Genomic DNA, 14,198 nt, shown 5'->3' with positions numbered 1-14,198 from the left:
TCAGCCCTTCACTCAGCATTAGATAAAAGAGCTCCTTTAAAACATAAGGAGGTTTCCTTTAAACGCTCAGCTCCTTGGTATAACTCAGAATTGCAATCTATGAAAGCAGCTGGCCGACGCCTTGAGAGAATGTCACGTAAGACTGGCCTCACCGTGCACATCCAGGCTTTCTCTGACCACCAAAGAGCTTATGATAACCTAAGAGTTTTGTTCTCTGTAGTTAATAAACTACTCGAACCCGCATCTGGTCCAACTACCTCTTCTACTGAAGTCTGTGAGGAATTCCTCCACTTTTTCCATAACAAAATTAAAGATCTAAATAATTCAACTAACATAAATACATCATCTGTTTATATCTCTCCCTGTTTTCCCACTCCATCCAGCTCCTTCTCTAAGTTCTCACCAGTCACTTCTGCGTTTGTTAATAACCTGCTTTGTAAGATGAGGCCGACTACTTGTGTACTGGACCCCATCCCCACCACACTACTTAAATCCTGCCTTCATGCCATAATCCCGACTGTTACAACAATAATAAACTCATCCCTTGACACTGGCTCTGTGCCGCTTACTTTTAAAATTGCTTCTGTAACCCCAATGTTAAAAAAGTCTGGCCTTGATGCTGACAATCTTATCAATTTCCGGCCTATTTCCCATTTACCTTTCCTGTCAAAAGTTCTTGAGCGTGTTGTAGCTTCCCAACTCACCAATTACCTAACCTCTAATAATTTGATGGACCCTTTCAGTCTGGTTTCAGGGCGCGGCACAGCTGTGAAACTGCTCTGCTACGGGTAACCAATGATTTGCTTATGGCAGCAGACTCTGGACAAACTAGCATATTAATTCTGTTAGACCTCAGTGCAGCATTTGACACTGTTAGACATGACATCCTACTGTCCAGAATGGAGAACATGCTGGGTATCTCTGGCACTGCCCTCCAGTGGTTCAAGTCCTATCTGACTGATAGGCAAGAGTTTGTTAGTCTTGGCAACAGCAGATCCAGCTCAGCGCCAGTCACACAAGGAGTCCCTCAGGGCTCTGTCCTCGGTCCTCTGCTTTTCTGTATTTATATGCTTCCCCTTGGCCATATTATCCGTAGTTATGGATTGGGTTATCATTTTTATGCAGATGATACTCAGCTCTACTTCAATGTTAAAAGTGGAACTTCATCAGAGCTTTCTCAGCTCACAACCTGCCTTAGTGAAATTAAAACCTGGATGGAGCAGAACTCTTTAAAATTAAATTGCAATAAAACTGAACTCTTGCAAATTGGGACTAAAATGCAACTTAATAAAATGAGCTCCTTCCCAGTCCATCTTGGCAGTGATCTCATCAGACCTGCCTCTACTGTAAAAAATCTTGGTGTCATTTTTGATTCCTCCCTCTCTTATTCCGGCCACATAAATCACATTAAGAAACTTTCTTACTTTCACCTCCGTAACATATCCCGTGTTCGCTCCTTCCTCTCCTTCTCTAATGCTGAGAAACTTGTCCATGCTTTTATCACATCCCGCATCGATTATTGTAATTCCCTACTGGCAGGTGCCCCTTCTAATCTTATATCACAGCTCCAGCTTATTCAAAACTCAGCTGCAAGAGTCCTTACTCGAACCAGCAGCAGCGAGCACATCACACCCATCCTGCTCCGTCTTCACTGGCTCCCTGTGTCCTACAGAATCGAATATAAAATCCTACTAATAACCTACAAAGCTTTAAATAACCTCGCACCAAACTACATCAGTGACCTTCTCCATCACTATGTGCCTGCCCGCCCACTAAGGTCCTCTGATTCTGGTAATCTTGTTGTGCCCCTCACTAATCTACACTCCATGGGTGACAGGGCCTTCAGCTGTATAGCGCCCAGACTCTGGAATGACCTACCAAAATTAATCAGGTCAGCTGACTCCATGAATTCTTTTAAAAAACAACTCAAAACTCATCTGTTCAGGAAGGCTTTTAGCTCTACTTGACTTTATTACCCTTCTCTCAGTTTACTTCTCTGTCAAGATGTTCATGTAACCTGTATGTGTGTGTGCTAGACCAGGGGTAGGCAACGTCGGTCCTGGTGAGCCACAGTATGTGCAGGTTTTTGTTCCAACCCAGTTCCTTAACGAGAACTCAATTATTGCTGATGAAGCACATATTGCTTAAGTGACATTTTAATGCTTCATTTTAGTGGTCTCGCTTGTTAAGGTTCTCCAACCTTAATTGCTTATTTCAATCTTAAACTGCTGCATTCAGTGTTTTAATTGCTCCTTATTAGCAAAAAGATGTAAAAGACAAAGCAGCCAGCAGTTCTCCAGCTAGCTTTTTTCCAATTACATCTGTGTGTGTTCATCATGCACGGTTTGATTTAATAAAACACTTAATAGAAAAATGTGACAGACTGAAAATGATCTGTTTTAGGCTTCAAATCATTTGGATGATATCCTTGGAAAGGAAAAAAATCTACGATATAAAAGCCTTACATTGCACAGACTAACAAGCCATAAAATTAAATAAGGTCTGAGATTGGCAATGATTGGTTTCTAATTAAGCAATTGGGTTGGAATGAAAACCTGTAGCCACTGCGGCTCACCAGGACCGACATTGCCTACCCCTGTTTTACATCTTATTGCTAATAAGGAGCAATTAAAACACTGAATGCAGCAGTTTAAGATTGAAATAAGCAATTAAGGTTGGAGAACCTTAACAAGCGAGACCACTAAAATGAAGCATTAAAATGTCACTTAAGCAATATGTGCTTCATCGGCAATAATTGAGTTCTCGTTAAGGAACTGGGTTGGAACAAAAACCTGCACATACTGTGGCACTCCAGGACCGACGTTGCCTACCCTTGTGCTAGATCATCAATTATGTTTTCTTTTTTTTTTTTTTTTTTTTTTTTTTAGAATTTACTGTGTTAATCTTCTTTATTTATTTATCTGGTTTGTACAATGCTATATACTGTATATTCTGCCGTTCTTTATTTATTCTGTAAGTGCCTTGAGCATGGGAAAGGCGCTATATAAATAAAATGTATTATTATTATTATTATTATGAATGCCATCCTAAGCTAGCAAACCCATCATTTCCCCTCTGTTTTTTTTCTTGTTACAAGACGTGTATTCCAGCAAGTTTTGTTCCTGTTTTTCATCTGCAGCTTTTGGACATGCATGTGTTTGTTAACATGATCATGATGCCTTACTTGTGTAAACATTCCTCAACATAATTCATAACACAATTCTCAGACTCCAACAACATTGTTTATTTAGTTCTAGTAGTGAATACTGCTAACCCACCACTTTACAAGATGGTCTTCTTCCAGCATGTTAGACCTTCACTCTACTCCCAAATTTGTTTAACTCCTAACTATTTGATATGAAGAGTGATCAGTTGCTGTCAAATTGATATGAAGTATCTGACTTGACATAAACTTTAACTGAGAGTTAACTGTAAAATGAAAGTCAAATGTCTTTAGATCTGAATGATGCATTTTTGATGGTATTAAATTCTGTGTTTTTCCACAGATAAAAAGCTTCCATTTAATGTAATGTTTAGATGGATATAAAAGAGGAGACATGTGAGGCTGACATACATATCATGGAGGAAAGGATCGTAAATGTTAAGGAGGAGGAGGACTGTGAATGGGAGTGTTTCCACCCTAAATATGAGAGTCTTCTCATTAAGGAAGAGGACTGTGAATTGGGGTCAGTGGGCATTAAAGAAGAGGATGGAGAGAAGTCTGTCAGCAGTGCAACTGACATCCATAAAAATATAGAGAGTGTCAAGGAAGACGACCTTCATTATGGACATCACGGTGATGCAGTGGCCACGTTCGCTTCTTGTCAAAGAAGACACTCTTCATCTCCAGAGTCCTCTATCGATATGAAGTCTGAATTTTTACAGTCTGACACAAAGGGGAAGGAAGACAATTCATCTTTTACAACTCAGAATGATCAGCTGCTGCTTTCAGAGAAATCTAGAAAAAGTAAGTGAAAAATTAAAAAGGTGCACATTTTAGGGTTAGGGGTTATGGGCCTGATAAGGCAGTCTTGTGCTTTTTAAGAGAAACCTAGATGTATAGTGTAACTGATGAGTTTTATTGTGTGTTTAATGTAGTGTGAAAGTCCATCTGTGACAGTTTAGCAATTTGCTGTTCCATTATAGTTATTTTATGCAAAACTGTCAGCCTTGTCCTTGGTAAAAGAGTGGTAAACGACAGTACAGTTTGCAAGGAAGTTTGTGAACCCTTTGGAATACCCTGAATTTCTGTGTTAATTCGTCTTTAAAAATATGGTCGGATTTTCACTTAAGTCCTAAAAAAGACTAACACAGTTGTCATAAACAAACAAACATTTGGACTACTTCTGTCTTAAACACTTTAACTCTAGTCTGTGACCCCCGTCTCTACTAACTAGTTGACCTCCTTTAGCAGCAATCACCTCCACCAGACATATCTTGCATCTGATGGTCAGCTTTGAATTTTAGCCCATCCATGCTTTCCAACGGACTCTGATTTGGCAGTTCCAGAGCACCAGTTTCCTTCTGATTACGCTTCCCTATTGTTGATTTCTTCCTTTGTTTCAGCTCATTGTCTTGTTTTATCTCCCAATGTCTGCTAAGTTTCCACTACCTTGACATTTTTCTGTCATATTTCTTGATAAAATGTTGTATTCAGTGTTTCCTTGATAACAGCAAGCAATTGTGGGGTAATATATTATGTTTTGTATTATTTTTAATATTGGTTTAAGCTTCTAAGTAAGAAAGGCCTGGCAGTTTTGCCAAGATGAAAAGTAACAACAGAAGAAGCAGTAAAATATGGTATGCTTAATCATTTGTCCACATGTAATGTCAGTATGTACTTTTACTCTGGACTTATTTACCAAGACAGGAAACTTCTTTTACATCACATCTTTACATCATATATTTGTTTATATTGAATATTAAAGCATTGTGATTATATTTTGCTGTTTCATTTTTCTATTGTAAAAAGCTCAGTAAAAATGCTCACAGATAGGGCATACTTGGTAGCATGTGCTCTCCTTATGCATAATATAATTGTCATTTTTTTTCCCTTTACAGCTGGATCAGCGAGCAGGGGGTCACAAGCGACAACTCCAGAGGATTCCAAAGGAGGACAGTGGACTGAAAGAAGTAAAATGGAAGGTGAGTTGAAAATGACTCGCTTTTCTATGTTAATTATATAACTCCCTATGTGAGCACTCTGGACCACCGCTGTGACATTCCTTTAAATGTGAGTTGAGGATTTGTTGTTTTCACGTACTGTTTATTATAAAATTGTGTCACAGTTACCCAGCCATGTCTGTTGGCTCCCTGGCAGAGAAATGTGTACGTAATTCAAATATGTTAGTAAAAAAAAATAAGTAAGTGGCTCTGCAGTAATTGTCATAAATTATAGATGAAGGAAAAAAATTCACGGGGCAAAGAATTTGCAGTGGTCATTAGAAGGATTTGACTGGGACAGATGGAATTATTTGAAGGAAAGATTCATGGAGGTTTGGGATAGAACATTAGAACAGCCTCGATGAAAACAGGCCATTCAGCCCAGCACAACTCACCAGTCCTATCCACTTAATTCTTCCAAAATATCCTCAAGTCAAGTTTTGAAGGTCCCTAAAGTCCTACTGTCTACTACACTACTTTGTAATTCATTCCATGTTTCTGTGGTTCACTGTGTGAAGAAAAACAGCCTAATGTCTGTACAGAATTTAAAATTTAGAAATAGTTGGACTCACCAATAAGAGTATTCACCAAATTCTTGATCAAGGGTGATCTCACATTTACTCGAACCTTGGCAGGGTGCCTACAGTTTGGGTTTCTTTGAGTGGAGTAAAAAGTCATCTCAATGAGATTTCATGTTCCATAGAGGAGACGGTTCATCTGTGTGTGTGTTCAGAGTATTTGGCCTTTTCAGAGCCTTTGGATTCAGTTCCGAGAAAGCATATCATCTGCTGGATGAACATGTGGGAGACTTCAACAGGCTTGTGGGGATCGATTGAGAACCATGGAGAGACTGGGAGGAATGACCTGCATGGTTTGAGAGCAACTGGTGAATTGTAATTGGACTTCTGTTCTGTTCATAGGTTGTCTCGTAAGAAATACTTGTTTGATCACAAAGTTTGTCCTGAGTCAAACTGGTACCAGAATACTTTGAGCCAGTGGTCACTGATTATCTGTGGTTGAGTTGTCTATTCTGAGACCATACGTTCTGGAGCTTTGGGTAAAGAGAGGTGCTGAGCTGTCAACTGATCATCCCTTAGTGTGGAGTTGACTCAGGTGACAACCCTAATGGGTTGTTAAAGCTTCTGTTCAGAATGAGTTCATCATAGATGATCTTTCCTTTATCATAGCTGGACAGTGTGATTAGTATAAATACATCATGACACTGCCCATTTATTAACATTGTAAGGAAGAATATAAATGTCACCAGTGAGTCACATAGCTGACTGGTCCTTATTTCCACTGCATGATCAGACACAAATAACTGCAATAATCTAATGTCTGTCATCTTCAGATTTTTCTCCCACTGTACATTAATATAACACTTTCTTCATTCCTCTGTTTTGCTTTGATGATGTAAATAAGCCATTTTGATATACTGTACATGTTGGCTTTGGTCTAAATGTGGGTAAAGTTTAAGGCACATTCTGATTATGAAAGGTGCATTTCACAAGTTTGGTATGGTGGTCTGTTCTATCCTCTGTTAATCCAATAAGATAAGAACAAGATATAATTTTGAATAATATTTTAAAAGTATGAGACAAAATGATGATGCAGTTCTGTGATGCATTTAACAAAATGTAACACAATATTATGTCATCTGGGTCTCCCACACATGATCTGCTTAGTTTACTTATTTCATCTTCTTGTGTTCAGTGAATTTCCTGCATGGTTTGAGAGCAACTGGTGAATTGTAATTGGATTTCTATTCTGGTCATGGATTGTCTCTAAGAAATGCATGTTTGATCACAAAGTTTGTCATGAGTCAAATTGGTACCAGAATACCTTGGGCCAGTGGTCAGTGATTAACTGTGGTTGTGTTGTCTACACTGATGCCAAATGTTCTGGACATTTGGGTAAAGGTAGGTGCTGAGCTGTCAACTGATCACCTCTTGGTGCAGAGAGTTGAATTGGGTGGATGATATAAGTGGGTAGTGAAAGCTTCTGGTCATCTCCAGATTGGCTTCTCCTGTATCATGGCTGGTCACTGTCATTGCCATAAATAAATGATGACATTATGCATCCATTAACATTGTAATTCAGAGTATGAATGTCACCAATGTGTTGCAAAGCTGTCCAGTCCTTATTTCCACTGCCACTCCCCATCCAGAGCAGACACAAATAACTGCACTAATCCAATGTCTCTCATCTTCAGGTATTTTTCCCACAATACATCAATATAACACTTTGTTCATTCCTCTGTTTTGCTTTGACGATGTAAATAAGCAAATTTGATATACATTTTGTCTTTGGTCTAAGTGTGGGAAAAGTTCAAGGCATATTTCGATTATGAAAAGTGTATTTCACATGTTTGGCATGGTGGTCTGTTTTACCAATGAAACTGAAGAATATCATATTTCACCACCGTTAATCAAATAGGAGCAAGATTATTTTGAAAATTTTAAAAGTATGAAGACAAAATGATGATGCAGTTCTGTAATATAGTTAACAAAACGTAACTAAATATCTTGTCAATTGGGTCTCTCACGTGTGATCTGTTTAGTTTACTTATTTCATCTATTTTGTCTCCAGTGATTGTGCTTGTGTGCTAAGTCATAATACAAAAGGGGAAATGATCAGGTTGAATGGCTTTTCTTTTCCAACGTAAGTTTTGCAGTTGTTTATTCTTACAAAAGGTTGTTCATAATTTCATCCAGTATTTATTCAATGTTGTGACTTAATGTGAATAATATGGACGTAGACTGAGAATAAGCTTTCATTTATTTATTTTTCTTTTAAATTTCATACAGGAGACAAACCTCACTGCTGTTCTGAATGTGGCAAACAATTATCAAGCCGGAGTTCCCTTTCAAGGCACAAAAGAATTCATATGGGAGAGAAGCCTTATTGCTGTCCGGAATGTGGCAAACAATTATCGTACAAAAGTGACCTTTCAAGGCACAGAAGAACACACACAGGAGAGAAGCCTTATCGCTGTCCTGAATGTGGCAAACAATTATCATACAAAAGTGACCTTTCAAGGCACAGAAGAATTCACACAGGAGAGAAACCTTTTTGTTGTTGTGAATGTGGCAAACAATTCTCAACCAAAAGTGACCTTTCGAGGCACAAAAGAATTCACATAGGAGAGATGTCTTATTGCTGTCCTGAATGTGGTAAACAATTAAATAATAAGATTGCAATTTCAAGGCACAAAATAATTCACACAAGAGAGAAGTCATATAGCTGTCCTGAATGTGGCAAACAATTAAAAAACAAGATTGTCCTTTCAAGGCACAAAAGAATTCACACAAAAGAGAAGCCTTATTGTTGCAATGAATGTGGCAAACAATTTTTGCAAAAGAAGAATCTTCAAAGACACCAAACCGTTCACACAGGAGAAAAGCCTTATTGCTGTTCTGAATGTGGCAAGTGGTTTTCCCAAAAGAACAATCTTCAGATCCACCAAAGAATTCACACAGGAGTGAAGCCTTATCGCTGTTCTGAATGTGGCAAGCATTTTCTTTTAAAGAGTGATCTTCAGAGCCACCAAAGAATTCACACAGGAGAAAAGCCTTATTGCTGTTCTGAATGTGGGAAGCAGTTTTCAAAAAAGATCAATCTTCAGAGCCACCAAAGAATCCATACAGGTGAAAAGCCCTATTGTTGTTTTGAATGTGGCAAGCAGTTTTTGCATAAGAAGAATCTTCAGATCCACCAAAGAATTCACACAGGAGAAAAACCTTATTGCTGTTCTGAATGTGGAAAGCAGTTTTCGCAAAAGATGAATCTTCAGAGCCACGTAAGAATTCACACAGGTGAAAAGCCTTATTGTTGTTCTGAATGTGGCAAGCGATTTTCGAATGCGAGCAATTTTAAGAAGCACCAAAGAATTCACACAGGAGAGAGACAGCTAAAAATTGCATGACTGATAAGTGGTTGTTCTGTCAAACAGAGCTAAAAGCAGTTACTCCACTTGTAGGTGGGTGTGAGGCAAAGTGGCCGGGCCAATTTGCTGGAAACTCTTTAAGAAATACAACTTACTTGCAAGAGAAAGACACTGGGACCACATTCCAGACCACATAATTTAAAATGAGTTGTTGGTGACTTGGGACACACACATACCAACAGATGTTAGATTAGGTGAACTTCATTAATGCCAAGAGGAAATTCAGATTCTTACAACACCTGTAGAAACATGAAATAAATCAAGGGTACAGACTCGGAAGGACAACTAAGAGTAGCCCATAAACCTATCAATAAATAAAAATATAAAAGTAAGTAAATGTATATTTTGCTGATGTTTCAAAATGAACTTCACAAGCAGATCAGGAGGAAAATTTGAAATGCCTGAGAGCAGTGAGCAGAAAAGAAACCCAGAAGCGTTTCTTAGCACACCCCCTAGTAGACTGAGTGGAGGAGATTCAGGGGATTTTTCATGATGGCGTTCAAATTTGCCACCATCCTCTTTTTCCACAACAGCTTCCGCTGGGTCCAGGATTCACTTTGTGATAGAACAGGCTGTCCTGAGAAGTTTCTTCAGGCATCATTTTTTGAGCTCAAGTTGTTTCCCCAATGGACTGCAGCATAAAACACCAATAACTGTCAAGGAGAAACAGACTAATAAAGCTTGGAGTATCAGTTTCTAGGGACTAATCAGTTATGAGACTGGAGAGGCAAAATAAAGTACCAGGAAATGCAATCTGACATATGCTAACTGTGGGACAAAAAAAAAAAGGCACATTGTTTCGCTAGGATCAACAGGACTATTAAATGGAAACTTTCAGGCCCATCATGACATCATACTGATTACCGTAACTCCATCTGAATTGCACAAATAAGTGTCACAAAGAACAATAGGTTAAGGAACTAAGAAAAAAAGCTGTACACCTATATGACCCTGAGTCAATGGTGAGGTTCTTTCCTGTTTTGATAGTAAGCATGCCAAGAACATTTGGAGAAATTAGTCCTGGGGAGAAGCCTTACTGCTGTTCTGAAAAAGACAGATATTCAGAACCATAAAAGAATACACAACGGTCCCATCACAAATGAACAAACAAGACTACACAAGAGTAGTAGACACAGTCCAGTGATCAAGTGAAGATGAAGAGGAAACCATGAACTACAACCTCTACACTACTGGTCCTGAGCGATATCCTGTGAGGGCTTTTGCACGATGCAGTTCCGAAATGTAATTTTGATTTCCAAATTAGATATGAAATCTACTGCATATTTAGGATATTTAAGTGGAATACTTAAGGAAAGAAAACAAATTACTGAAGAGAATTTAGAATATTTCCGATGAACAGAAAAAGGAGAAATAGCACAGGAAGGAATGACCATGTTTATGTTAACGTAAAAGTATTGCCGCAGCATTGCATATCTCTATATTATAAAAAAAAAAAATCTTGGAAGGCTTGGATGGAGACGATATGTGATTTTCTCAAAGACACTTTAATGTCCCGTGAGACAAAAGGACAGCTGCTGCACAGGCTTTTAAATGATGGACACGCAGCGTGACAAGCAGAACGCAGTTTGGCAGCAGCAGCAAGACAGCAGCTGATCCGACTGCATCTCCTTAGTGTGACGCGAGCGACAGAGACACGAAAAGGCTGCGTGCAGCATGCCCTGGGGGTGGAGGGGTGGGGGTGTTTCAAGTGAAGCGAGCAGGGGGCACAGCCCCCTAGTAAAAGTTAATTTTACTTATTGGAAAATCAGAAATAGACACTTGAATATGAACAGAATCAACCAGAGAAATGTTACTCAGAAGTGGAATGTCCTCACAAGCATTCCTTCTCAAACAGTGAAATTCTAACAATAAAATGAGAAGTGAAGGGATGGAGGAACATCAGATTGAAAGTAAAAACAGTTTACATTCAATAGAAATTCAATAGAAATTGCCCAAAAATCGAAAAAGGAGATCACCCCAATGCTTCAAGAGACTTGCTCAGATAGAAAAAGACAGGTGGCGCAGTGGTAGTGCTGCTGCTTTGCAGTAAGGAGATTGTGGAAAATTGTGGGTTCGCTTCCCGGTTCCTCTCTGTGTGGATAGCGCTTTGAGTACTGAGAAAAGCGCTATATAAATGTAATGAATTATTATTATTATTATTAGAAAAAGAGTAAACCAACATAAGAGAACACCACCTCAAAAGCAGAAATGACAAATTTATGAAATAACAAAGTTGTCCAAGAAATTTGAGAAGAGATCCTGGAATTAATCAATGGACAAATATGCAGAAATCGATTAAGAAAAGAAGTGATCAACAATAACAATAAAATGTACTGGACAGAATACTGCAAGTAAGGTGGAATGGCTGTAACTGAGAGAAAGCAAAGCCAGCAGTATGCAGTCTGATGGACTTGACAACAGTACCTGGGATCTGCTATTGTGCAGTAAGACTCATCACCTCTAAAGTAACAGCAGAGAACAAAATCAAAGAAAGGAATCCTAAGCAAAATTTGACTCCATCTTGGATGGAATGAATTGTAGAACATAATAAAGATTCTATGCAGAGTGGTCGCCTTCATCAAAACATATATAAAAAATGTGCGGTCACAAAGCTTGCTCTAGCAACAATTCAACTGGGGAAATGAGAGAATTGCATATTAATACGTGATAACCTACCATGACAAACAACAAACTCAAAATGCTGCCAAGATGCTAAAATTTAGGATATAAAGAAACACAAAAAAACATACAAAACCAACTACTACAAGATAATATGAAAAAGTTCTGAAAAATGTAAAGTGGGGGTACCCTGAAAGTAAGCTCACACCTGACAAAAAAGACACAAAGAGTTTGGAGAAAGTACATGAGTACCTTGGACAAGCAAACTACAGACGGGAACAGAAAACACAAAAGATGAAAGAAATGGAATGGCATGAGGTAGCAGCCTATGAACTAGAAACCAAATTCTTATTGAACTGCTGCTTTATGGGAAGACACCTGGTCCAGACGCTCTACCCCACTTTTGGTTAAAGCACCTAACATCTCTGTATCAGGATATGTCTATGAATAATCATAACAAGCCAATCTCCCCATGGCTTACCACTCAAATGTGTGGTTTGGCACTCCAGTAATTACATTCAACAATCGAAGACCCTGAGCCTGTTTCTTGATAACAGGCGGTGAGAGTTTTACTCCCACTCTTCTCACCAAAATCTTTTGTTGATTTCTTGAATGCTGTTGGGAAGATCAATGGCAAGGGAGTTTCTCTCATTGATCAAACAAATTAAAGGGACAATTCTGGCGTGGTGCTGGTGTAGCCAGTCCTAGCTCTGCTTCTGTGTAGTGTGGTATGCTATCATTTTTAGGTTAGCATGTGTAAAGACGTGAGTGAATACAAAAGAGCTTCAATCTCAGTATTGTAAAATATGGCCAACTGAGCCAAAATACTGCCAACCTAAACAATAGTTTTATTTCTCATGTTTTTGTCTCATTTGCTTTTATCTGAATATATAACGTAAGTGATTGAGACCTTCTTTATAGCTTGTTGATGCGTTAAGCTCCACATGAATAGAATAGAAAAACTTTAGGGACTTTAAAAACTGTATGTTATTTTAGAAGCTTTGTTGGGCTGAATGGTCTGCTCTTGTCTAGATTAATGAATGATCAGAGCGGTCTCACTGACAAGTAACATGACCACTGATTTCAGCTAATGCAATACTTGCATTTTTAGTAAGCTACGTGACACTCTGTGCCAAGATGTTTACCAGTAATTTTGTAAAAGACTTACATGATTGAGGTCCTGTATAAAAGCAAATGTTTGAGAGCGCTCAACTTGATATCGTTGTTGAGCCTGCCACTTTTAATTGGAGTTCCAGCATTCACAAGCATCTCAACCAGCTTCACAAGAAAAGACTGCAAATTCTGTATCTTCTCAAGGTAAACCTCCTGATGCAAAGTTTGCTGTATGGACATTGATAAAAAAAATTCAGGTTGTTTGATTTTATTTATTTGACCCTTGGGTTTCATATGTCTAATTTCTGTATAAAATAAGCATATACAGGTTAATAAACTGTTATTTATTTTTACCTTCTCTTACTGAAACAACCTCATGTTTACTAACATTAGCAGTCACTGATGCTTTACAGGTCACATTCTTGCCTAAGTCCTGCAGGAACACTAGTTGGGGACGCCTTTGTGCAGCCTTCACAGTGGTGGAAAACTGGGCGAAGCAGATGGAAAGGTGAATGACTGCAAGCCGTAGCCCCCAAAGGGTGTAGCCTGTCACTGTGGAGGTTCCCAGGGGTGAGTACTATGGGGTGCGCATGTAACACAAGGCTAATAGATAAAGGTATTGTTTAGGGGCATTTCTTGTCTACCGATTTATTAATGAATTTCATTAAAAATACATACAGTGATCCCTCGCTATATCGCGCTTCGCCTTTCGCGGCTTCACTTTATCACGGATTTTATATGTAAGCATATTTAAATATATATCGCGGATTTCTGAGAACAATGGGTCATTTCATTTCTGGTACATGCTTCCTCAGTTGGTTTGCCCAGTTGATTTCATACAAGGGACGCTATTGGCAGATGGCTGAGAAGCTACCCAATTTACTTTTCTCTGTCTCTCTTGCACGGACTTTCTCTGATCCTGACGTAGGGGGTGTGAGCAGGGGGGGTTCGTAGGGCTGTTCGCACCCCTAGACGATACGGACGCTCGTCTAAAAATGCTGAAAGATTATCTTCACGTTGCTATCTTCTGTGTGCAGCTGCTTCGTGAAGCGACATGCTGCACGGTGCTTCACATACTTAAAAGCTCAAAGGGCACGTATTGATTTTTCACTGTTTTGTTTTTCTCTGTGTCTCTCTCTATCTCTCTCTCCCTGCTCCTGACAGAGGGGGTGTGAGCTGCCGCCTTCAACAGCTTTGTACCGGCGGTGCCATTGGGATTAATAAAGTATCTATCTATCTATCTATCTATCTAAAAGCCAAACAGCCCTATTGATTTGTTTGCTTTCCTCTCTGTTTCTGACATGCTCTGCTCCTGACTCGCACTCCTTTGAAGAGGAAGATATGTTTGCATTCTTTA

At 39.0% G+C, this 14,198-nt stretch overlaps 2 protein-coding genes across 2 annotated transcripts in view; one reads left to right on the top strand and one right to left on the bottom strand.

Moving 5' to 3' along the window:
• Positions 1–14,198, bottom strand: part of LOC114644701 (zinc finger protein 721-like) — a 250,513-nt gene that overhangs the window by 80,453 nt on the left and 155,862 nt on the right. The gene's annotated exons all lie outside the window — the stretch shown is intronic.
• Positions 1–14,198, top strand: part of LOC114669270 (zinc finger protein 883-like) — a 68,092-nt gene that overhangs the window by 11,892 nt on the left and 42,002 nt on the right. Inside the window, exons 2-4 of the mRNA XM_051927866.1 lie at positions 3,507–3,967; positions 5,062–5,145; positions 7,971–9,067. Of these exons, the coding sequence (XP_051783826.1) occupies positions 3,538–3,967; positions 5,062–5,145; positions 7,971–9,067 (1,611 nt within the window). The 5' untranslated portion in view covers positions 3,507–3,537. The remainder of the gene's footprint in view (positions 1–3,506; positions 3,968–5,061; positions 5,146–7,970; positions 9,068–14,198) is intronic.

This window comes from Erpetoichthys calabaricus, chromosome 1, assembly GCF_900747795.2.
Source record: "Erpetoichthys calabaricus chromosome 1, fErpCal1.3, whole genome shotgun sequence".
NCBI classification, from domain to species: Eukaryota; Metazoa; Chordata; class Cladistia; order Polypteriformes; family Polypteridae; genus Erpetoichthys; species Erpetoichthys calabaricus.
This window is presented reverse-complemented; position numbering and strand designations above follow the sequence as displayed.